Source organism: Nannobrachium achirus (genome assembly GCF_963921795.1).
Source record: "Nannobrachium achirus genome assembly, chromosome: 6".
Classification (NCBI taxonomy): domain Eukaryota; kingdom Metazoa; phylum Chordata; class Actinopteri; order Myctophiformes; family Myctophidae; genus Nannobrachium; species Nannobrachium achirus.
The window spans coordinates 63,856,824-63,883,097 of NC_137815.1; the positions used below are offsets into that span (position 1 = coordinate 63,856,824).

At 41.5% G+C, this 26,274-nt stretch overlaps 2 protein-coding genes across 2 annotated transcripts; one reads left to right on the forward strand and one right to left on the reverse strand.

Moving 5' to 3' along the window:
- Window positions 1-5,037: 5,037 nt before the first annotated feature.
- Window positions 5,038-8,282, forward strand: LOC308287244 (E3 ubiquitin-protein ligase TRIM35-like; the record flags this gene model as incomplete). The annotated part of the gene is made up of 2 exons (XM_080728360.1): window positions 5,038-6,304; window positions 8,263-8,282. The coding sequence occupies 2 exons, from the start codon at window positions 5,038-5,040 to the stop codon at window positions 8,280-8,282; spliced, it is 1,287 nt and encodes a 428-aa protein (XP_080584486.1).
- On the reverse strand, window positions 7,547-25,176 carry dennd6a (DENN/MADD domain containing 6A). Its single transcript, XM_080727774.1, has 19 exons — window positions 24,924-25,176; window positions 24,384-24,422; window positions 24,052-24,094; window positions 22,541-22,653; window positions 21,819-21,899; window positions 21,575-21,680; window positions 21,270-21,349; window positions 21,069-21,128; window positions 20,536-20,591; window positions 18,466-18,588; window positions 17,726-17,821; window positions 17,435-17,529; window positions 17,140-17,205; window positions 16,927-16,991; window positions 15,951-16,040; window positions 14,410-14,573; window positions 13,694-13,796; window positions 13,261-13,335; window positions 7,547-10,778 (listed from the first exon to the last, which is right to left on the reverse strand). Exons 1-19 carry the CDS (start codon window positions 25,167-25,169, stop codon window positions 10,647-10,649), a joined length of 1,833 nt encoding a protein of 610 aa, XP_080583900.1. The 5' UTR covers window positions 25,170-25,176; the 3' UTR covers window positions 7,547-10,646.
- Between the last annotated feature and the right edge of the window lie 1,098 nt (window positions 25,177-26,274).

Genomic DNA, 26,274 nt, shown 5'->3' on the forward strand with positions numbered 1-26,274 from the left:
TATGTCATCCATTCATTCCTTTTCTTCCTTAACTAAGTGGTGGCCCATCTGCGGAACTGCCCCCTTCCCAGGTCAGCTGCAGGCCCAAAACAGCTTCCGGAGCTCAGTGAGTATAACATACTTGGCAAACTTGAGGACTTGCTAGTAATTACATTTTACTACTAAAAACAATCTACCTGACAAATAAATTACATTTAAATGTCTCCTCCTGAAGGTCTTCTACTCAGGTGCTGGACACAAGTGCATCTATTGGAGAGGCCCAAGCTGAGGATTCAGACACCTCCTCAGATGAATACACACAAGGACAGTTTGTCATAATCAAATATGAGGGAAAGCCATATGTGGGGCAGATTGTTACCATTAATAAGGAGGGGCTAGAGATAAACTGCATGAATCAACTTGGAAAAATGAAAAATGGTTTTGTCTGGCCAAAGGGGCGAGACTGCATTTTCTACAAAGAGCAGGAAGTTGTCTGTGGCATAGCAGAACCGCAACAGGGCAAACGGTTTGCTACCCTCACCAAATGTGACTGGCTGATGTACAATACAGTCTAAATGTCTAGATACCCTCACCAAATGTGACTGGCTGATGTACAATGCAGTCTAAATGTCTATTCTAATCTAATCTAATACTTTTGTACTTTCACTCACTGGACTGGACAATGAGGTAAGGTAGGACCCGAGACAAACATAGCGAAAATAGCTGATCTACAAGCTCTCAACGCATTGTGCTGCGAGAGCTTGTAGATCAGCTATTTTCGGAGTTGCACAACCCAGCACTCTTTAGCTAGTGGAGATGTGGTGTAACGACATGATTCGTAAATAAATTTGTTCAACTCAAAATGCTGTGTTCAAGTTCAGGAGACTTCGGAAAAAAGTAATACACCTGAATGCTGAGTTGTTTCCAATAATTGGTGTTAATAAAATGTTGCCTTGGCTCCCAGTGTGGCTATGCACCTTATTGTCTCTTTAAGATCCTTCTGCCGTGGGCCGGCAGAAGACTTAGGTGTGCGTAGCATTCCAGTGCACATCCTCATCATCCATCTACTACTACAATTCTTTGTTATCCTATGTTAAGGCCCAACAATACTATCCTGTTCAGAAATATTAAGGCCATGTTATTTAATGTTAAAGCAATTTTACTGTTGCTGTTTTTCCTGGGTAATTGTTTAATCAATCAGTAAAGTTCAGTACTCACTAATAGGTAGGTTAAAACACAGTTTGCTTTGACACATGAAGATATGGTCATCTGGTGTGACACTAAGTCATCTGGTGTGACATTCCAAATAGTGAGAAATCATACCTTTATTAATGATGAAACCGAAAAAATGTGTATGGTTTACATAGAAAATAGTATCAGGAAGAGTCACAAATATTTGTGTAATTTTAAAGAAAGTTTTTGTCAGAATAAAATTAAAATATGTTGAAAGATCGACAACATGGGCCTCACACAGAGTGTTGATTATGAAAAAAATATACAGATTCAATTAATTTTCACAAAACTATAGTGGATCACAGGTTAGTTATGATAAAGGACTTTGATAAAGTGAGTAACTTAAGAAAGGTGTACTCCATTTTCATTTTATGAACAATTATTGTCATGTCACACCAGATGACGGTTTTAGGCACAAGTACAACAAACTGCTCAATAAAGTCTGATTCCAATAAAATATATAAAAACAAAATGTGTTTCCATAAAGTTGAGAGTGAGTAGAACAAAAGTAAATAATTTTTATGCCTGCTATTTAAAGTTTTTTTAAAAACATGTTTTTTGGGGCGTCACGTCACTGACCCACATGCAAACTCCGCCTCCATACCTGTTTCTATCATTCCTGATTACAGTATAGTTGGCAATTTCAATGCTAGCATCCGTAAACGAGTCATCAAGTTTAGTTTCAGAGAAGGATAAAATCTTTGCCTTACCGTCATGAAACATTCCCTTAATTAACTCCAGCTTTTTGGGATTCAAGCTATTGATGTTTACTTGATTTGGCCACTGTGGGTATTTGCAGTGAGCAGATTATGGTAGATCTTTTATCCTGGCTAGTAGACCTAATTTCCTAGAATCAGTTGAAAAACTAAATAATAAAATGTTGTCCAACCTGAGTGTATTTTTTCCCTAGATTTACTAGACTAAACTTCCGGGCTCCAGTAACAGGCAACCCGTTGCTTCGCAGCTCGACTTTCTGGTCGTCTGTCAGTAGAGGCCGGCCTGGCATATGGATGTTGTTGTTCATGGAGCCCTCCGTGCAGGCTGCAACGACAGCCTCCGGTGGTTGAGCTCTTCAAGGTATATAATAGGCGGCGACTGCAGCTTCATTCCCTTTTATCATACTTTTTTTATATATATATTTTTTTTACGTGGCTTTGGCACTTTTAATTGAGAAAATAGATAATGCTACTCTAATCAGCCTAAAGCTTTCGGCTATTACTTCCAAGAAGTTCCTTGTGGTTTGCTAGTTGTGTTTCAAAATCAACATCATCAGATCATCAAAATCGGTGATTAAGAAATCTGAAGAAAAGAAAACAAGGTCTATTGCCTGAAATCATCAATTTCATGACAATGGGTCCCCCTAGTGTACAAAAGGCAATCCTACAGAAAGCAAATGGCTCTGTGCTTTGCATTGTGTCAAATAAAGCAGATTCTATTGATATATTCTATACAGGAGGAAAATACCCAGGAAAAGAAATCTGCTTTAAGTAGGATGTGAGGGGTCTAACTAGGGGTGTGTCATGATGCTGAATCCATTACAAGCATTTGTTTTGCAAAAAAAAAAAAAAAACATTCCTTGGGCTATCATGGCCAAAGAAAAAGCCCACAAAATGGTGAAAAGTGATGACTCATCACTTTTCATCACTAAACCATTGTTTTCTCGGGCCATTTATAGCCCAAGGAATGCTCTTTGTGCAAAACAAATGCTTGCATTGGATTCAGCATCGTGACAAACCCCTAGTTAGACCCCTTACATCCTACTTAAATACCCAGAAAAAAAAAAGTTTTTCGAAAAGTCGATGGGAGCCCAACTTGATTTGGCCTCTGTGGCGACCCCGAAGGTCGCCGACTCGGGCGCCCTAGCTAAATTATTAGAGCATGCCCTGGGCTACATCTGTGCAAAATTTGGCGCTTTTAGACTAATATAGCGCATATCCCTAACGCCCCTGACTAGTTAGGCTACAGGCATGAAACCGCTCCATTTTCATTGAAATCAGAGGTTTGACTGCTTGAATTGACCTGGATTCTGAAGAATTTAAATGAGGGACTCACAGATTTGATACTGATGTTGGATACACTGCAGACTGGTTCAAGGGAAGGGAAACGGAAAAGGTATGTTTTACTGGTTCTGATTCAAATCTGCTGCTGAGCCAATCAGACTAAGCTATGGGAAAATGAACCAGTCGGCCTACAGGAAACAGTGTGCCATCTTCTGGAAACCCGAAAGTGTCCTGTCTCTCCCTGGGTTATAGTGTCATAGTATCCTTGAGCAAGACACTCCTAAGCAAGACAACTCCTAACTGCTCCCATGTGAGAAAGTTTTTGCCTTGCTCCTCTGGCATTGTTAGGTGAATGTGTAATGCTCATTATAGTGCTTAGGATAAGGCCCTATAACTACACATTTTACCATCTGGATCGCAGAGTATTTGCTGAATATCATCTCTCCTGTCTCCCTTACTCCCCAAAAATAGCTGAATATCATCTCTCCTGTCTCCCTTACTCCCCAAAAATAACTTAAATTTTTTGTTTTTAATGGTATTTTATGCTTAGTTGGTGATGTTTCCATGTTCTACTTGAGTTAGAGGGACAAGTGAAGCGAAGTGTACTAACTGGCTAGCCTCGCAAGCCATCCCGAGCTACGTCATCACCAATGTGCTTCCTTTCTCGAGTCTGGCTGTTGCGAGGCTACTAACTGGCTCCACCCCCAATATGAAGTTCATTATTGTACTATCTACACATCCTCTATCTACTCATAACTAACTATAGAATACATCACTGCACCCTCATGCTTATTACCTTATGACATATTCACACTATTAAAATACTGCAATATGATTGTTTTATTTTATACTTGAAAATGAAATAAATGTCCAGTGCATGTGTGATTTTAGAACAGTTGCATCGCACGAAAACAGTGTTTTCTAAACATATCATGTTATTTATATCATCACAACAACTTAACTCTGGGACTGGTGGCGGTTTAATGTGTGTGTGTGGATATGTGTTGGATATAACAGAAGTTTTATTAAACCACAAGGTGTGAGGTAGACTATGAGCCCTGCAGCGAAACCCAAGTGTGATTAAATGCAATAAAACAGTGATAAAATGCAATAAAAAAGTATTTTCTGCACGACAAAGGACAAGGTCCATACAATAATCAATGAAATGGGTGTGATTTTAGTGGACAGTACCATGTTTGTCTTCATTAAATCCAGTCAGGGTCTCACACTAGGTTATGGTTAACATCTTAGATGTCATGTACAGTATCAGAGAGCTACAGGGGTTTTTGAATTGACAGATTTGTGTTAAGATGGAAACAGGAAAATAGGGAATTAAGAGACATGAGAAAAAGAGTGAAGTAGTAGACAGATAAAAAGACACACTAGCAGGGAATGAGAAAAAGGCAGATATGAGTTAGGGAAAGATTAATAATTCACCGCTTAACTAATCTAATCATCTGATTGCCATACAGAGATTCCGAGAACAAAGCTTCGCCCCACCCCGATACCTGAGTCATCTGAGAGAAACAGGAAACAGAAAGGTTAATCTTTAATACCTCACAGGCGACACACACAGACGCAAAGCAAGAGATTCACCTTGTCAGAGTCAGACTAACACAAAACTTTCACCAAGGAAGGATAAACTGTTTTTTCAGCTACAGGAGGGAACTTAATCTTCTGCTGTTGACTCCGTCAGCTGAAGGAGACATTTACAAACCACAGAAACCAGGATTCAAAGTGAACTTTAGGTGACTTTCTAAAGGAGGGGCTGTTACCAGGACCGACTGGATGCATTACTGCTACATTCTATGTAGCATCACTCAAGATGGCTTCCCTATTGTCTTTTTCAGAAGAGGAGTTTTCCTGTCCTGTGTGCTGTGATGTCTTTAAACAGCCAGTTGTCCTGACATGTAGCCACAGCTTCTGTAAGGCCTGTCTGCAGAAATGGTGGACAGAGAAGAAAATAAAGGAATGTCCTGTTTGTAGGGAGATATCAACAATAGAACCGGCCATAAACCTGGCTCTGAAAAACCTGTGTGAGACCTTCTTACAGGAGAGAAGTCGGGGAGATGTAGAAAGCGAGGGAGCTTCGACAGGATCTGAGGATGTTTGCAATCTGCACGCTGAGAAGCTCAAACTCTTCTGTGTGGAAGATCAACAGCCAGTCTGTGTCGTGTGTCGCGTTTCTAAAAATCACACCGGCCACAGATTCAGACCCATCAACGAAGCTGCACTGGATCACAAGGAGGACGTTCAGAAATCACTGAAGCTCTTACGGGAGAAGCTGGTGGTCTTTAATACAGTGAAAACAAACTGGGAACAAACAGGAGAACACGTTAAGGTCCAGGCACAGCACACTGAGCAACAGATCAATAAACTGTTTAAGAGGATTCGTCACTTTCTTCAAGAGGAAGAGGAGAACAGGGTCAATGCGCTGAGGGAGGAAGAGAAGCAGAAGAGTCAGATGATAAAGGATAAGATTGATCAACTGACCAAAGATATAGGAACCCTTTCACATACGATCGAAGCCTTAGATGAGGAGCTGAGAGCTGAACACGTCCCATTCCTGCACAACTACAAGGCCACAGTGAAGAGAGTCCAGCTCACTCCACAGGGCTCACAGCCGGTCTCAGGAGGAGCACTGATAGACGTGACCAAACACCTGGGGAATCTGACGTTGGGCGTCTGGGAAAGGATGAAAGACATTGTCTCCTACACTCCTGTGATTCTGGACCCCAACACCGCCCATCCAGTATACGTCCTGTCTGATGATCTGACCACTATCAGACGTGGAGAGAGACGACTGCTTCCTGACAATCCAGAGAGATTTGACCACTACGGAAACGTCTTGGGTTCTGAGGGCTTTGACTCAGGGACTCACAGGTGGGACGTTGAGGTGGGAGACAACACAGAGTGGGAACTGGGCGTGTTAGCCAAGTCGTACCCAAGGAAGGGAGACCGAGGGGGTCCGTACTGGAGAATAGAGTTGTACCAAGGCATGTACACGGCAGAATCCTTACTGGGACCAGCCACTGATCTCTCAGTGAAGCAGAGCCCCCGGAGGATCAGAGTCCAGCTGGACTGGAGCAGAGGTCAGCTGTCGTTCTGCGATTCTGATACTCGCACACACATACACACCTTCACACACACTTTCACTGACAAACTGTTTCCATACATGTACACTGCTTGTACTTCTCCACTGAAGATATTACCAGGGAAGGTCTCTGCAATTCCGGAATAGCACAATGTTGATGATTGAATGGTTGATAAGATCCATTACTAACAGTAGTTCTTGTTATGTATAGAATACAGTATAATATAGCATATACTGTATGTAATTTGGCAGAAATGGGTTTATTTTGTATAACCAGTGTGTCATATCTATGTTTATTTGAAATATAACATGACTTGGGTTTTTTTCTTTTCTTTTTGCTATTACTGTAAGTGTCATATTCTATAAATAAAGAAATCAATCAAATGTAAGACCAAATTGTAAATTGCAAATTTTTGGCTTTCAAACTTCTTTCTAATTAAAATATATCTTTAACCCTTGGACAACTTTGCTAAAGAAAAAAAGGATACATTTTGAGCGATAGTGATTGTACTGTGTATCATCATCATGATCATTAATTTAAAATGTGTAACATAAAAATACTACATGTGCATGCCATATAAGAACAACAGGGATAAGAAAGCGACAGTATATTTAGTTATATTCTTTGTTGTGCTCAACATGAAAGTCTAGGCCTAGGGTGTCAAATAAATGACATAAGGTGTGCTGTGAGGTAAACTATGATCTCAGCAGGAAGTCCAAGTGTGTTCAAATGCAATAAAACAATCTTCCTTTGCTCTACAAAGGAGCAAGTCCATACAATAATCAATGCAATGGATGTCGTTTGTCTTCCTTAACTCTGGCATTACTATCTCGAAAGATTTAAAAAAAATCCACTTTAACCAAGACAAAATATGCTACTTTGTTAAATCCTTCAATCACCCAAATGTGTTTGTCAATCATAGTATAGCAGCAGTAACAATAGGAGCAACAATAGGTATCTAGGTTATAGTAGTAGCAGTACATAGTGTTATCCCTCCACGATCTCACAGGCTCACACCGTATACTGTAGTTCAAAGAATAGAAGTAGAATCTAGACGACATTTCCATATCTTGTGTTTAATTCGACACCCATTGACATAGTAAAATAATTATAGTACATCATTGGATCTGGGTCACAATTTCCTTTCATAATATTATGTACAAAATCATTGTTAGTAGAGTGGAATATGAGAATAGCCCTCCATATAAAATTCAAACCCGTTACAATAAGGAGGATTTTTACAAATATAAAACTTAAGATGGTTGCTCAACAACCAGAAAATGTCATACGTTTTACAACCGGTAGAACTTTCCCCAAAATGTTTCCAAATGAATTATGAGACATAATCTGAAATGTGATGGTTTCATCCATAAAATGATCTGAAATCTTGTCTTTTGTTAAGTAAATTAAACGGTAAAAACACCAGAAACCTTTACTATATATAATCTATCATTTAATTTATATGTAATTGTCACTTCAACATTTTTTACTTTACTTAATACTTGAATTTAACTATTAACTTGTTATTGCTTTCAGTAATTAGTAGTATTTCTGACTTGTGCAAACTAGTTTGGGAGTTTTGCTGAGTGAGTCTTTGTGAGGTAATGTTTGTTCACATTTTCTTTTCTTTTTCACTCAACTCTGTGACTTTGATAAACGTTCAATATAAGTATTGTCATTGACACGGTCTATACTGCTGTGCTTTCTGATCTCAAGGCAACAGGCATCACACAAAGGTGCACAATGGTATGGTCATTGTTAAATATTCTATGACGTTTTCCAGGTGACCAAATGAACCCTTTAAGCTCGTCACCCATTTCAGGAGCTCAATCCATATTTTGACAAACATGCTTGCTAAAGTCTATGCATGAAGAGGAAAAGTCTTTGCGGTCTTTGGTTGTATTGCCATTTTCTTGTAGTGTTCTCTGTAATGCTTAATGTGTACTCTTGCTCAGCAAAAATAGTACATCCGTGACACGGACACCGCTGTACGACAAAGTATAAATCAGTTTTAAGGCACCGCCATCTTATGAAGCCAGACCGTTATATAATGCATCGCTGTCTGTGGAGGATAAGCCAACACTGTGCCACCTGCAGCAGTGGTCACCAGTTGTTGGACATGGAGGACCAAGGATATGCAGGTATTTATTCTAAGCAAAACCCCACGCCACCACTTAAGCTCTATTCAAAAATGTTCAAATAAGATCATAAAATATTTTCCCCCTAAAGTAGCCAAACTACAGGCTCACGATCTTGTAGATCAGTTCTTTTTGCCTGACACTCGCAAAATAGGGTGGACAGGGTTAATGTGGTTTACACAGTTTGATTCCTAAACATCTAACCAAGTTAGTCTACCTTGAAGACGGGATGTTGCCAAGATATGACAGTACATAAATCAAGAAGTAAAACCCTTTTATATAAAGAAAGAAATGTGTAACGTTCCTTCATTTGACTTAGTTTGCATCTTTTCAATGGGAGTTGAATCAAATGACATAATCTAGCAGCCAGTTTTCATTCAGAGGTCCCATTCTATTTTATTCTAAGAATCCTGCTTGCAGAACCACAGAGTCATGATAAAATGTCTTAAATTGTGGAACCTTATTTTACCCGTCCATATATTGGAATAGCCAAATCTCTAATAAAATGCTCTAGACCAAAATACAATGCTGACAAAGCCCAAGACCGTTTTTAACAGAATCCATCAAGTCAGGGTAAGTCAGTGCTTATAGATTGCAGTAAAATAAATCATCAACTATTAAATAGATTGAGATTTTGAAGATGTTTTCAGTGGTCAACTACATTCATCACTTTAGGATGGATGAAAAAAAAAAACAAGATTAGCTACTGTGTCAATATTGTTAAAATACATTTCTATATAAAGAATCCTAACATTTTGTATGTTAGTGCATTATTTCCTGTCTCCCTCAGAGTTCAAAGTACCAGTTATCTTGTACAGTATAAGTGGAGTTATAGAGAACAGCATATCATTTGGTTACCTGTACATGTGTACACTCGAGTTAAAAAAAGGATGGACTGACTGTGTACTGCATACAGTGGTGACCATGTTGTGCATTGATCCTGCATTAGTACAGTATACTGTATCACCACTGCTGTCAATTCATAGTTGAACATTGTTGTCAGAGTAGATCATCAGTCAGTCTTGTAGTTATTGGAAATCACAAGTTAACTGGAACATTTCGGGACATCATTTCTAACATTTGTCGCATCCGTTATTGCCTGTTGTGATAGGACACAGTAAGATCACCTGACTTAAATGCCCAGGATCCTGAGAACAGCTGGATATCAGCCAATAGGGTAGCCACAAACTTCTAACAGGGTAAAATACATGAAATTAATTGAAAGGGTGATATTGCCAGGATAGTAGGTAGAGCTGGTGCTTAATGGTGTTTCGAGTTCAATAAGTCCAACAGGCAATACTTATTGTACATTGATAAAAGCACTTCTTGGTCCAGACATTCAACAAAAGGTTTATGTTGCATGTGTGTGAGCTGAAATAATGGTGGTGGTAGTTGTAGTATGCACGCAGGTGCGGTGAAGTGCACTTCTTAAAGAAAACCAAACCTAATAATTTAAACCAGGTCCACTGAGTTTAGTTCAGCTGGACTGGAGCTGCCCTCTCGTCAAGTTCAAAGTAAAAAAATAAATTAATTTAAAAACCTTTTTTTTTTTTTTTTTTTTTTTTTAAGAGTTAAAGGTCAAGGGTCAGAGCCAAGGGGTCTACTTGTGTGGCTAAAAACAAAAAGAATGTACAACTAAAATACTGTGGTTGTCCATGGCGACACATGGACCTCTGCTGGTCTAGGGTAAGATCCCAGTCTTCCCTCCCGTTTATCTCCTACACAGTGTCTCTCTCTCTCTCTCTCTCACCTTTTTTTAACTGCATGTCTTTTACAGTTTCCCTCTCAGCTCAAAATACAAAAGGTGATTAAACGGTCCACTGTCCTTTGAAACCGTTTGGACCTTGATTAAAACGGAATATCAATCAGGTTCTTAATTATTGACCGATCTTCGAATGCTGTCCCACTGTCAGTAGCCCCGGTGTAAAGTTATTAATGCTATGCTGAAATACCAGACGATAGGCTCCATCCACATGACAAACAGAGTGACGCATTCTGCATAACACTGGAGAAGAAACCCTGACGCTGGGTTATCCTGGGATCCAGTTTGGAGATGTCGCACCAAATGTGGAGCCAAATTGGGTCGCCAAAGGAACAAGGCCCGTTGAGATACGTTTCATCTCATAATGCGGACTACAGTCAGTTCAGACCCATGAACCATGAAAGGAGTGCTGGTCTACCAGGGGTCCAGGGTTCAGGGGTCATGGTGTGGGTGGTTTGTGCAGAATGCCCTGTAGGTCCTCGGGTAAGGCCTGGATGACCGCCTGGATGTGAGCCTGCAGCTTGGCCAGTGTCCCTGGTTGCACCGGGAGCTGTTCCCTCTCTGCCTGGCTCTGGAGACACAACAATACTCATATTAACAGACTGTCCATCATCTTTCCATGTTTGATTCTATTGTGTTATATTGCAGGGGTCTTCAACGTTTCAGGCCAAGGACCCCTTAGTTGAGAGAGAGATGAAGCAGGGACCCCTACAACCTCATCATAGATTCCATATAGTTTCATTGTTTGACCACAGAATCATCAGTATATTTTGGATTCATGTCAATTTGTGTTTTCAGATATTTAACCACTTGAACCGTCAATACTTAATAAACTTGACCTTTCACTCTGTACTTAGTCTGCTCTTTTTCCCCTATACACCAAGCCGAAAATAGCCGATCTACCAGCTCACAACGCCTCGCGCTGTGAGCTTGTAGATCTGCTATTTTTGGCTTAAGTTCTCAGGATATGGACACTAGGGTTCAAGTGTTTAATATAAAAAAGGAAAAAAACAAACAAAAAAAAAACGTTCTATCACTTGGAGGACCCACTGTAGTAACTCTGAGGACCCGCTAGGGCATTCACGAATAGTGATTTTTTGAATTCGAATTATTCGACCTCAAAGTATTCGAATAGTCGGAATTCGACGGGAATTATATATATATTTTTTCATCCAATAAAAACGAGCCATTCTCGGCCTCTCAATCATTGATGCGCTGTTTCAAGTCTTGAACACAACATGCGAGTGAGGGTTAACCACTGGAGGCGGGACAGACCTGAAGGTTAGTGAAATACGATTGGCTATTGACCGTGGCATTTACAAATGAGCCGCGACCTGATTGGACTAAGCGACCAGCAAGTATGGGTGCGCTCAGTGCTTCCCCTGGAACAGTACATTTGACAGCTGTATAGTTTGCCTGCATCACAGCGCAACAGTTTCTAATCAGTTTCTCTTTCATGCTCTAAAATAAAAAGACTTTAACCCAGCGGTTCACATTACCAAACAGTTTAGCCCGTGACCCAAAATAGAAATTAGACAATCGCCCAGGACCCAAACTAGTGAAAACAGCAGATCTACAAGCTCACAACGCCGCGGCTCGCACCGTGAGCTGGTGGAAATAATAATAAAAAATGACTGTTCAAACAAATCTATAATCAGCAACAGGCAGTTAGGGTCGATCCATACCGTTATAATTTCGGTTCGGGAGGACGCCCCGACCCGAAATTATTTAGGTTCGGGGGAAGTTCATTCATACTTTATTAACGGCTAGTGCCCAAGTCGCTTGTAAATATTGGAGGTCCGTGGCATGACGATGTTTGTGGCCGATGAATGAGCATTGCAGGGCGGATACTAGCTCTGGTCCATCGCGTCGGAGCGATGCGGGAGGTGACGCGATGGACCAGAGCTAGGCGGATACATAATTCTGACTACACTGAATGACTGGAGGTCCAGTGAGTAGCAGCTCCAGCAGGCAGCAGCACCAGCGGGCCGGGGTCTCTTCTCTCTCACTCACACTCACAAACGCTCGGCTCGAGCTCTGTCAAAAACATTTAATCTACAAGCTCACATTATAGACGTGCCGCCTCCCTTGCTGCATGTCATCACGCAGTCACAACTCGTCGTGGAAAAGGAAAACATATCAACACGGAACACTAGCAATTAGCAAAGTTGTGTTTAAGCTCCTCTTTTCTCTTTAAAGCGGTCGGCGACGCGTTAGCAGCGATTAACCTCGCCTACCAGGCTTTCTCCCGCAGCAATACACGCAGCAAAGGCGCGCGTGTGTGTGTGTGTGTGTGTGTGTGTGTGTGTCGCGCGCGCGCCTCCCAGTCCAGCAGCTGAATATGTATCCGCTCTCTGATGCCCAATACACGGCCACACAAGCATTTGGAAGTCGGCGTGTCTCCCACTCAAACGACGTCTGTTTCCTTGGATTCACAGCCGAGAATATGAACGTGAAGCCGGGATGAATGAATGAGAAGACACCGCTGAGTACCGAAATTAAGTCGGGAGGTCACAACATCAGCAAGCATCATGACATCAGTATATAGACTGCACCAATTCATCCACCAGGGGCATTGACAAATCATCTTTTATGACTTCCTATCTAGCCAAGCTGTATGAACCATGAATAAACAATAATAATGATAATAATTTAAAAAAAAAAAAAAAAAAAAAAAAAAAGAGTAAAAAAAATATTTTAAAAAAATAAGCGATTTTCGAATTCAGTTTACCAAGTCGAATAGTGACGTTAGTATTCGAATATTCGAATATTCGGTGAATGCCCTAGGACCCGCTAGGGGTCCCGGACCCCCTGTTGAAGACCCATGTTCTATTGCATTTCCATTGGGTTCCCGTTGTGTTTCTACTGTTGGCTCTATCGTGCCTCCATTGGGTTTCTGTTGTTGTTTCTACTGTTGGCTCCATCGTGCCTCCATTGGGTTTCTGTTGTTGTTTCTACTGTTGGCTCTATCGTGCCTCCATTGGGTTTCTGTTGTGTTTAACTGGTGTTTCTGTAGAGTTTCTATTGAGTAGAATGCAGAGGTTCATACTGACCAGTTTGTCCTTGAGTTTCAGCACCAGGTCCACTGTCTCTACTTCTGTATGTCTCTGTACCCTCTGCTGCAAGTCCTGCACACACACGAGCACACAATATTTTATAACTCTGTACATGAAGTGATACCACTATCATCCATTCTGTTGTACTGCATTCATCTAAACATTTCTTCATCCTGCCGTCTTTTTAGGATTAGGGTTTACTTATGGGTCTGCAGGTGTCGCACTTCGAGTAAATAAAATAATGTCCGTCTGGTGGACATACGTACAGTACATTATTTTCTGGACAAAATGTGTCTTTTACACAAAGGCTGGGGTTCCGTCATTTCTCTTTCTTCCTCTTCATCCCTCCCTCTAATCCCCTTTTCTCATTTCTCCTTCACCCCTCACCCTCCCTTCCTGGGAGAGGAATGTCATCTCTCTCTCTCCTCACCTCTTCACAGAGGGCCTCCAGATGTAATGCCTCTAATTTTTGAGTCATTTCTCTCCGTCTGTTTCTGAACCAGCCATCAAAGTTAGGAGACTTCAGGAATTGCCTGTGCACATACGAGAACACACACACACACACACACACACACACACACACACACACACACACACACACACACACACACACACACACACACACACACACACACACACACACACACACACACACACACACACACACACACACACACACACACACACACACACACACGTGTTCTTCAATAATAGCAGCGTTTCTGTGTGGTGATGACTGAATGGGACAGATTGGTGGTAGCATTCCTTCTGACAGACAGCTATAGCTAGATGCAGACCACAGGATGACTTGAGTTTTAAATGTGTTTGTTGTTACATATTACAAAATACAACTGTAGAAAGATTATAGGCAGTGACATTCTTGCTTCCTCAACAATGTGGATAGTACAATTAAATGAAATAAGATAAAATAAGGTCATGAGGTAATAAAAATACAATATTTTAGGAATAAAAATAGCAATACAACTAGCCATATATCAATAATCCTGTACAGTAGTATACTACATAATAGTTTTGGGGAAAATGCCAATTGTCCCAAACTCCTGAAAGATTGCTGCCATTTGTTTCAAAAAGCTTTATACCCTTTTATGCTTTATATGCGTGCGTGGCGTGCGTGCGTGCACCTACCTGTACAGTCCTATCCAGTCTCCCTTCAGTCTAGATGTGAGTTGTGGTCCAGCTTTCTCCAGAGTTTTCATGAAGTCTTCCTGTTTGAAGGCTCTGATTTGAGGAGGACTCTTCCATGGACAGATACTCTTCTGGAGGGGCATCAGACTGGCTACATACCGTTCCTACACATACACAGATCAGACATTTTACATTTTCAAAGGGCCTACCATTGGTGCTTCAGTGGGAAGTCCAAGCCTTGTCATGGAGAAAAGGGGTGCCTTGTGTCCGACATTTGTAGCTGGTACAAAATCTACAATACAAGTAGAGCTGGCTTTAACGGCAGCTACAAAACGACCATAGAAGCAACTTTGCTGCTATGGTCAGGGCAAGCAGAGAGCTAGTGGCAAGGATACATTTAATTGTGCAAGTACTGCGTTCGGCTGCATATGTATGTATGTATGTATGTAGGTAGGTAGCTGTGTGTGTTTGAGCCCATAGCCCAATCAGGGACCAGCATTTCTGGCAAAGTCATCATTCACAGCCAATGGGGGACCAGCATTCCTGGTGATGCCAGTGGTGATGTAAGGCTAAGCAGAGTTTGGTATATAAGAGCATTCCTTGTAATCATATTAACAGCCAATGAGGCCAGCAGAGTGCACCTCATGGCGCACTTTGATGGCTCACAAGTAGGCCACGTATGCCCTACTTGTGCACAAGACGTAAGTTGGCACATCGACAGAGTGCAGTTGTAGTTGTATAGCATTATCCTGGTTAACATAACTAGCACTGCCTGGTAAGGTTATCCATATCCATGCAGTAGTGCTTATTTGTTACAAACCTGACAACCCCGATTGAAACCTCAAGTGTCATCATGCACAGTTATTCATTTATTTATTTAAATCCCGGTGGTCCCGAATGTTTGGTCCAACTCTGGTCCATTCACATTCAGTCAGACCACTCTGTGCTATTGGCTACATTTGGCTGAGGTTGAATGGTCAAGTCAGTGGCTTTTCGTTCCCCCGCCACAAGATGGCATCATGGCACAATGATGCCATCTAATCTTTGACTCCATCCAACCTGGGAAACATGTTGAGCGGTGCCAGCCACTCCAACACTAGACCGAGTGTGTATGTCTGTCTGTCATTATCAGTAAAGCCTCAACAGCTGCAATAGCACTGGGTGAAGTGTTTGAAGTGATACTGTGTAGTGTGTACTATGGTACTCCCAATGGGTGGGATCATTTTAACAACTTAAAAAACCCTATAAGTTGACTGAATTCTTATAGGCCATTATAGTAAATTGAAGTTACAAAAATTCTGTGCTTCTCGACTAAACCCTGAAATGATCCCATTCGATCATTACTGATGAATGAACATTTTGGACACCAAGAAGCTCATGATTAAGACATTTAAAAAGTAGGTACATTTGTGTGAAAGGGGCATTTTTGGCTTCTGTGTGCTTTGCAGATGCAGAGTAGTATGAGAATTATAGCATGTTATTATCACTCAATACCAGTTTCAGCAATAGTACAGTGTGTGAGATTGTTCAACGGTTGTTACCAGCGGGATGATGAAGCTCTGAGTCAGTTCCAGGAAGTAACGTCTGAGAATTGCATTCTGGGCTGCTGAGGGCCTCTTCTGCTGCACACCCTGATAAAGAGATAATCAATCTATGATCCTAAAAGACATTTCAGACCTCCCAAAACAACAAGTTAGGTTGATCCACAAGTTCCACCCCGACTCATTTTAGGCTCAGAGTGGAGCAGAGAGTGTTGTTTATGAAAATGTGTATGGTCCACAGGATTCTAATAAAATAGACCAGGTCAACCTGGTTGTGCCAGACCCCCTGTCTGTCATCATCATTTATGACATCATGCCTTTTGTAGGCATGTCATCATCATGTCATCATCATATATACCCTTTATATAGAAAAGGGACAGACCGACATTTGCTTATGTAGGCCTACCCATTTCATGGGTCTGGCAAATAGGCACCCAAGTACGTATGCAAATACTTTATTGGGGTTTATGATCTACAACTAGGGGTGGCGCCACTAATTATTTTCCATGCAAAGTTAAAAGTGGTTTTGTCACATGGAATGTGTTGCCTATGGTCACAAAATGTATTGGAAATACTACTAGCTTTAAAAATCTATTAGAAATACACACTGTCCTGATTCTTTTAAACTAAATTCTATGCATTTTATACATGAGCTGTCAGGCTTTATTGTGAAATCCTTTGTTATGTACGCTTGCTGTCAATAAATCAATCCCAAATATTCAATAAATAGTATAAATATAATAGAAAACCATTACAATGATCAATAACATATTAATGTTAACAACCACCTCAATATAGGTGATACCAAAACATTTAGCAGGTATTACTTTTGCCCAATGGAAAACCAAAAAAGGCGAGTAGAGTCGAGTTAAGCCGGTTATGGTACCTAGTCCTATATCCATCCAGTTATAGCATGGCTAATGCTAACAATAGAAGGAACACTGTATGTGCGTGACTGTAGGAGATAAGATTGTACCTTCTGAAGCTGTTTGATAATTTCCTCATCTTTGTTCAGGAAGGGTTTATACGCAGTGTACACACCTAGAATAACACACACACACACACACACACACACACACGCACACACACACAAAACTGTGGGGTTGGTATTTGGTACTGGCCAAAGACCGACATATTAGAGCAACCAGGAAGGAAAGAGACAGACAGAAAAACAGCAGTAGAGTGATACCTGGTTTAGAGTCGAGAGTCTTCAAGTTTTTAAGTTTCTTTACTTTCATCTGCTTGGTCACCTCTCCTAACAGACAGACAGGTAGATACAGATAGAGGAAGACAGAAAATAGATAAACTCCGACTATTAACTAATTTCAACTTCTACAATATTACAAATACAGGTATTACTCTTGTATTACTACTATTGTTATTACTGCTACAAATACTTAACAATTATTACTGTACAACTACAAATAATAAAACTACTGTACTAAAAGTGATGATAATAATATAACAACAACAGAAATGTCTACCTGTTTGCGTCATGTCTCCATTGCGTATGATGTGTGGCCAATGCTGGAGGGTTTTAGCAAAGAATGGATTGGTCACCCCTAGAATAACGGATGGACTGATAGCCAGAGATAGAGAGAGAGAGAATGAGCGAAAGGGAAAAGGGGAGAATGATGAGAGAGGGAAAGAATGAGGGAAGAAGGGAGAAAGTGAAAAAATATACACGTACAGTATATGAATTGTTTAATAAAATGCATGATTTTCCAGTGGAATCGCCATTTATAATATGGTTGTAAGGTGTGTTTGTTACTTACGGTGCCTGCGTTCTGGTTGTATATTCTTTAAACTCACTATCATGGATGGTGAAGTACGGTCTGAAATCACTACAGTACCTCAGAGGAGATATGCAGCTGCGCACACACACACACACACACACACACACACACACACACACACACACACACACACACACACACACACACACACACACACACACACACACACACACACACACACACACACACACACACACACACACACACACACACACACACACACACACACAGTATTACTACATATAATGTATTGCTTTCATTATTGTGTTGGTGCATAGAATAACAAACAGTCACATACTCACTGAAGCTAGACTACACTGTATGTGTCTCTGGTCCAACCTGGATTAACTCTTGTCTATATGTATCCATTCTCTCGAGACAGAGTCTGATAGCTTACGCGTCTGAGGGACAAACCGAGTGGGCGTTCCCTTTTCTTTGACGATGGCTAGCCAGATTCATATGTATCAGGTCCAAGTCAAACCTAGACTAATATGTATCAGGTCCAAACTAGACTAACTCTGTCTATATGTCTCTGGTACAACCTAGACTAACTGTGTTTGTCTCTGTAACTTGCTTGTTCACAATTGCTTTTATCTGATGAAGGCTTGCACCAATCCTCAACTAGCACTGAGCTCATCATCTCAGTTTTCCCTTATGACTCTGGTGCAACCTGGATTAACTCTGTGTGTCTGCTTCTGACCACACCCCCTCCTGCTCACCTGATCAATGCCAGCACAGTATCTGAGGACTCTGCCGGTGATGGCGCCATGACGACAAGCGCCTCCCCTAGCAACACCAGCTCCCACAACATCTGGATGTGGAAGAAGACTGGACAGAAACATCTGGACGCACACAGAACATATGACAGCATAAATGTCTCTCAGTGACCTTCATGAAAATGTTCCAGTACAGATAAAACACAACAGAAAGGAATTTATGAAAGAAGACAATATTTACTTTATTATATACAAATGTTGTATATCTGGTGTTGTTTTACTATGCTAGAATCCAAAGAGAGATTTGGTTGTCATGGCAGCCACAACACAGTCAGACTGCAGAGGGTAGCAAACTAAAGTTATAATGGAACCATTGAGCTGTGTTCAACACCACCAAAAAAAAAAAGAAAAAGAAAAAAAAGTACTATGAGAAACGGCACAGCTTGTCTGGACATGTACACTTTTTTACGTTATGTCAGAGTGGCAAACCCATAGACATATAAAGGTAGACGCCTCCTCCGCTCTGGAGCGCTGGTAAAAGAGGACTGGCAAGCTTCCGGGAATTCTGAAGGACGCTTCCTTGTGCGTCACAGAATGGGATGCTCGGTAGGCCAATCAGATGCGGGACTCCCTCTTTCCCCCTGCAGGGGGCGTGCCTTGGAGTGCCTTCCACAGTTCCACAGTTACGCACTTCCGCCAGTCCTGTTTTACCAGTCCGCCAATGAACTGCAGCAGCGGATGAAGCATCTAGCTTTTTATATCAGTGGGAAAACCCATTCTGTTAACTCTCCTACTGCCAGATTATTTATTTATTTATTGGGTCTGGTGCCATCAAAAAGCGGCTTACCTTTGCGACGTTATAGTAGATAGACAGACAGACATTTATTTATTTATTTTTATTTTTTTTGGTTGTGCAATAGTGCACTTTGGTCTGCCAGGCAGCAGAGGGCGGCGTCATGCGAGAATGAATGTGAATTTGCCTGTTATGTGTTGAAGAAGAAGAAGACCAGTCACTGGCCCCAGAGCCTTACAGCCAGAGGAAATCAACAAGGAAGTGAATTGTTCTCCGTTGATCTAACGCATAATGGATTTTTTACACCATCACCGCGGAAAATGTGTTTACAGTAGGCGGCCGCGCGACCCCTCATCAGCTTACAGTCATCAGACGAACGAACCGAACGAGCGCCGTATTGGCGGAGAGGTCTTGCGAAATCGGGCGAACGTGAACGTTCAAAGCGTTGGGAGAGTTAAGAGTGGTTCCCCTGACATCACAGTGACATCAGAGCATGATGTCAGAGCAGCAAACCCATAGACCGTAAAAATGTGTACACGTCTACACGTCCAGACAGACGGACATGGACAAGCTGTGACGTTTCATATAGTAAACTGCGACCTTCGGTCACAATAATACTACTATACTACTGTTACTGCTACATCCATTACTCATGGTACTAATACTATTATAATACTATTAATGGTACATATAGACAGTCACAGAAATTAAAGGGAAACGTGAATAAATGAGTTGAGGAACGTGCTAATGCTTCCAAACAGGTGTACTGTACTGCATATACTTAAGTAATTAACGCCCTATCATGATCTGTGGTATGTATAGTTTGGACTTTTGAGCAAAGTAAGCAGACCCAGTTGACTGCGATTTTTTAATCAAGATGGTCAAGAGTAAGTAAATAAAAGTGTTCACTATTGGGGCATGGATGGCAGGAGCTTCAGTCACAAAGACTTGCTGTAGTTTCAAAAAAGAACAGTGACTAAACTAACTTCTGCATTTTGATCTAAGGGAAAGTCATCAGTAAATAGGGATGTGTAAACTGTGGTCGAAAGTGGACATTTGATGACCGTGATGCTTGTGTATTTATAGTAAGGTGTAAGGAGGGAAAAAAAGAGGAGCAACTCTTCCTCAGGTGACTGAGGAGTCAATGCAGGATGCAAATGTTAAAAAACCTTCTTGTGTCATGTGAACAAACAAACACCTCTTGTGAGAAAGACCAAGGTCCAGCCTGGCCAACATGAATTAAAACGTCATATTGAAGAGTTGTATTAAACAGGTCTCACCTGAACAGATCGACCTCATGGATGGTAGGAAGGACGATAGACACCAAGCTATCAGTCTGGAAGAGGAGAGGACATTGTCACTCAAATAATTGCGATTAACGATTTAATTGCGTTTCTGTCATTGACAATTACATTGCTGTTTGGCTTGTAGGCTTTGAAGTTGCACACGGCAGATATGACACATAACCTAAATATACAAAGAAATTTACATATTTGACAACTTTATACTTCCACACTATTTCCACTACTTTTTGATAGTGTTTGAAACTATATTAACATTTCTCAACATGGAAATGATTAAGACGATTATACAAAATAATTGCGATTACCTCAAATAATTACGACTAGACGATTATGTAATAATTTTGACAGTCCTAGACATTGACAAATAACTTTTACAATATCTCGGTGTGTGTGTGTGTGTGTGTGTGTGTGTGTGTGTGTGTGTGTGTATTTGATATATTTACCTAAGTGGACATGAGTAAATATTTCAAGGGCTTGTGCATGTCTGTGTGCATGCATGTTGTAATCACCTGTGAAGACTGGACTAGTTGTGATGTTCCTGGTTTATCGTAACAAGTTGGGGTTCGAATCTGCAAATACAAAGCCCAACACATGACATCAACCATCAGTAACACACCGATTACAGTAACCCTCTTTGATGTCCAGCTGTCTATCTCAGATAATATCAAGTGTGAGAGTGCATGAGAGAGAGCGTGAGTGTTGAGTGTTACCTTGATAACTATGCCCATTATGGGAAGGGTTAGGACACGACCAGGATGGGGCATTGGCCAACGGTCAATGTCGTTACAGGCTGTCAATCACAAACCACAACGACCAATCAGCAACAATCTAAACAACCAAATAAATACCAATAGTTTTCGAACACATGTATTAGAAGACAGACAGTCACTGACAGACGGGAAAAAGAGACAGAAGGGAAGACAGACATACAGGTAGAAAGGTAGAAGGGACAAAGAGAGAAGGACAGACTGGCTTTTACGCACGCACGCACACACACACACACACACACACTGACCAGCCTCTAGGCAGGGTTCGAGCTTCTCAAAGTATTCTGGAGCCATGATCTTCAACAGACAGTGGAAGAATGTCACATAGGGCAACCGACTTATCAACACCAGAGACTAATGGAGAGAGAGAGAGAGAGAGAGGAGAGATGGTACCACTATAGTTACTTGTTTCAGTGTTCAATTCAAGATTATTATTATTCATGATAATATTTAACGTTTAAGGCCGTTTGACAATATTTCATAATCACCAACCTTTTGGAAGTATCCTCTTTTCAGAGTCTTGTCTCTCACTTGACGAAAATACACATACCCATAGTAATAGCCCTGGTCTCTCTGGAACACATACACACACACCTCATCATCATCATTGCAGCAGCATGCATTTTATGTTTTTTAGTCTTTATAGACTTTCCAAGGTACCTAGGTGTCTGTATTAAAAGGCTGCAAGCCTGGTACGATGACACACTGATCTTTTTGGGACGGGGCAATCAGGGTTGTCTCCCATACAACCCTGATTGGCCAACCCTTGAAGCTGGTTGAGGAAATAGAATCTCAATGCATCGGTTCCAGACTGTACTACAACACCACTACCACCAGGGGGTGTTGTTGTGTTCGGTACTCAAGCTAATTTTGTGAACAGAAATCATTCATTTCTCAGAAACTTTACAGCAGACTAAGTACAGAGTGAAAGGCCAAGTTTATTAATTATGACCGTTCAAGTGGTTAGATATTTGAAAACTTACATTAACATGAATCCAAAATACACTGATGATTGTGCTGTCAAACAATGAAACTATATAGAATCTATGAAAAGGCTGTGGGGGTCGCTGCTTAATCTCTCTCTCAACTAAGTGGTCCCTGGCCTGAAAACGTTGAAGACCCCTGGTTGAATGTAATGCACATTGAAAGCGTTTTGGATAAAGGCGCTATATAAATGCACCATGTATGTGTGTAGGTGTGTTGTGGGCGCTGACCTTCAGACAGACAGGTGCGTCTCTGTCGGTGGTGTCCAGGAAGCAGCCCAGGGAAGACTTCCTGTTGGAACCCTGGCGGAAACGGAAGCAGAACTGCGTGTCTCCCAGGCACCCTGGAACACACCACCACATTGAAAAACTGAGTAATAGTGTTTAGAACACATTAATACTTATGTCATACTAATTTGCAACACATCAAATGTTTCTGTTCATATGAACCCAATAACCTGAGAAATGTTTTCATGTGTCAATTTAACTGTGTGTGTGTGTGTGTGTGTGTGTGTGTGTGTGTGTGTGTGTGTGTGTGTGTGTGTGTGTGTGTGTGTGTGTGTGTAAACAAGGTCAAGAGGGCTGGATTCAACAAAATGCTATGTCCAAACAGGAAGGGGAAGCAGAGGAAACGGGCAACTGAGTCATCAATCAGCCGTCACCTCAATGTGACCTGGACATTTCCACAACACATACTCACACACATTCTAGCAGTCTCTCATACTCTCTCTCACTCACACTCTCTCACACACACACACACACACACACACACACACACACACACACTTCGTTTTGGGAAGAGAGTCTGGGATTTCAGGAAGAGCTTTCATTTCTGGGGGGCGGGCAAAAGCCTAGTGACGCGAGCCCCAAACCACATGCCCCAAGCATACAACCCTGATTGGCCAACCCTTGAAGCTGGTTGAGGAAATAGAATCTCAATGGATCGGTTCCAGACTGTACTACAACACCACTACCACCAGGGGGTGTTGTTGTGTTCGGTCTGGTTTATTAACCAGGCAACTGTCATACATGACGGAACACAATCTTCTGTTGTGGTTGTGTTGAAAGTGATACAGTAACACTATGCGTCTGCGATTGTGTGCATATTCATGAGGTTGTATGTGAGGGAGTGTATCTGTGTAACGTATGAGTATGTCTGTGTGTCAGTGAGGTGTGTGTGTAAGAAGAAAGTGAAAGCCAAGATAAGAAAATAAAGTAACACCTCCAGCCTAGCTCAATGCATTCTCATTCTCTAAAACACAAGTCAGTCTAAACTGACTTGTATCACTGATGTAAACAGACAGGGTGTGACATATCAGCTAATAGAGAGAAAGAGAGTTTGTGTAACACAATATGCACTGTTAAGGTGAGTTCAGAGTGTCAGACCGAAGTATATTTTATCTTTCTAGTCGCCTGAATCACTTCACTTTGGTTCCTAGGTGACAAAAGTGACGTGTTCTTTCAGCTACATGGACGAGCGTAACTTGAAACTTGCAGTCTCCCAGACGAGACCATCTGCTGAGGAAGTACAGGTCCTAAGGTCTCACGAGAACTCACAAGGTAGATTTTATTGCTTCACATCTTAATGTTTACAGTTGAATGTAACTTGAATTTTAATATTCAAAAATATTCTAATTTTTCATTTACAACACTGGTAAGAGGTAGCCAAGTAAACAACCTAGGTAAGAGGTCCAACCAGCTTAACACTGTAGAAATAAAGAAAGATTAAATAAGGAACTCACCTGAATTAGAGTCAGGAAAGGATAGATAGCAGATACTCGTTTTCTGGAAAGAAAGTTTCCAAGTTGTTACAACATTCGTAATAACAAGCTCACGACACAATTCTGGACACAATGCGACACACAGTACAACATAACATAGCTTGCTGAACACTATTATCAGAATTGTATTACAGCGTCATGAGTGCATATATTTGTATATTTTGAAAGTGGGAAGCCATATCGAAAACAAACATGCATTGCATACAGATAAATGGGGACTTGCCCATAAGTCCTACATAAATAAGCCACCTAAGTAGCATTGTTCCAGTATGACTTCCAGTCGGTTAACTCACCTCTTTCTCTGACAGTTTTGAATGATGTGGATAGATAACCTATAAAAACAAAACAGTATACGTTTATCACTTGAACTCTGCAAGCCTACAAGAGTAACTACAGCTAGCTTAAATTACATCAGATCGTTGTGGAACGTCGACTTTAAATGACCCCAGACCATCCAAAACACAAGACAAAGAAAAGTAATCCCCCCCCCCCCTCCCCCTCCCCCCAAATACAACTCCTGGTCAACCACATATAACAGCTTAGAATTCCATCAGGTTCCATTTGTATACTGTCAAGAGTTAAGGGGAGACCTTGAAATGTTAAAGTTTGAGAACCACTGGCCTACAGCACTGCAACATTCGTTAGATTAGCCTCTATCAACACAAAGTTAGTGTAAGCCTTAAATGTCTTTCTCCCTCGCCTAAAAAAAAGTTAAGTTCACGTTTAATTCGCTTTTAGTGACATGTGCAATCTCACAATATTTAAGGGATCATTTATTTAATCGCTGCATCAGAGAGCATGTTTTGTTATGGTTGGAAGTGGAAGTGATCTACCTCCACAGCCTGGCCCAGCTCCAGGTCGAAGCCGACCACACAGATGCAGTGCACCCATGCAGAGAAGCGGTCCCAGGGCAGGAAGACGGGCTCCTCGGGCTCGTCGTCCGCGCCTCCAGGCCCGCCCGGCAGCGTCATCTCCTCGGCCGGAGAGATGCTGCTGCCGCCGTCCTGGTCCTGCTCGTCCGTTAGGTCCTCCGACTCCTCCACTTGTTCAACAAGTTCCTCTGGGCCCTGCAGAGCCATGGCGACGACTGGACCGACGACCCTTTTCTGGAACTTTGAGCCGTTCCTGTCTAAACTTGCGGCGTTGTGTTGGTAGTTCGACGTCCGTGGTTTTGAAGAACAATGTAAGGTAGAATTGGTTATGGACGCTGGTCGAGGTTAGCGGGTTAGCTCACTGCTAGCAGCACAGCACAGCAGCAAGCGAAGCAAGAAGACTCACGTCGCACGCAGTGATGGTACGTAGTTGTGTGCGGCGTGATGGCGTTTTAATGAGTAATGACGCAGCCACGCAGGATTCTCGGCGCGCGCGTGTGTGTGCGCGCGCGCGTGCGTGCGTGCGTGTGCGTGTGTGCGCGCGCGCGCGCGCGCGTGTGTGTGTGTGTGTGTGTGTGTGTGTGTGTGTGTGTGTGTGTGTGTGGAAAGTATGATCTGAATCATTTCCAGATAACTGTAAGGAAATAAGAAAAGAAAGTGGTGTGGTATAGCCTATTGCCTTGGCCTTACCAAATCCACACATCCACCACCACCACCAAAATGTGGCAATATCTTTTAATTGCATAATTATACAGAGCATCACGGTCACAAATAACATTGTGACAAAAGCTTGTGTGAAGTTATGCAGTGCCAGTGATGTAGTTATCAGAAGAATAAACTCTAATAAAATATCTGCATAAGGAAACCATACTTTGACTGTATTCATTGTCATTTCAAAGAACACAGTGAATAAACAAGGTTGCCATGAACCATGAACAGTATACATTATTCAACTTTTATTATTGACTCATTTACGGTTCTTATTTTTAAAAGAGACTAATATGGGAGAACAATGATATATTATTTATAGGACTGCAGTGGTTAGTCCCTTTTGGGCAGAGTGTGACTTTATATGTTTGGTCATTTTATCCTCTAATCAGGCTTTATTTAGATATTTGATATTAATTTTATCAGACATGCCCCCTTCCTATATAAACCCATTTCAAACTCTATTTTAACCATGATAAAGTCAATGAAAAAAATGTACTTTTTTTTCCTGGTGACTTCTGATGCCCTCCTAATACGTGAGCTGTTTTTCAAAGTTAAATATCCCTTTAAGTGGTTTATTGATTTGTATGAGACAGTAGCCTGC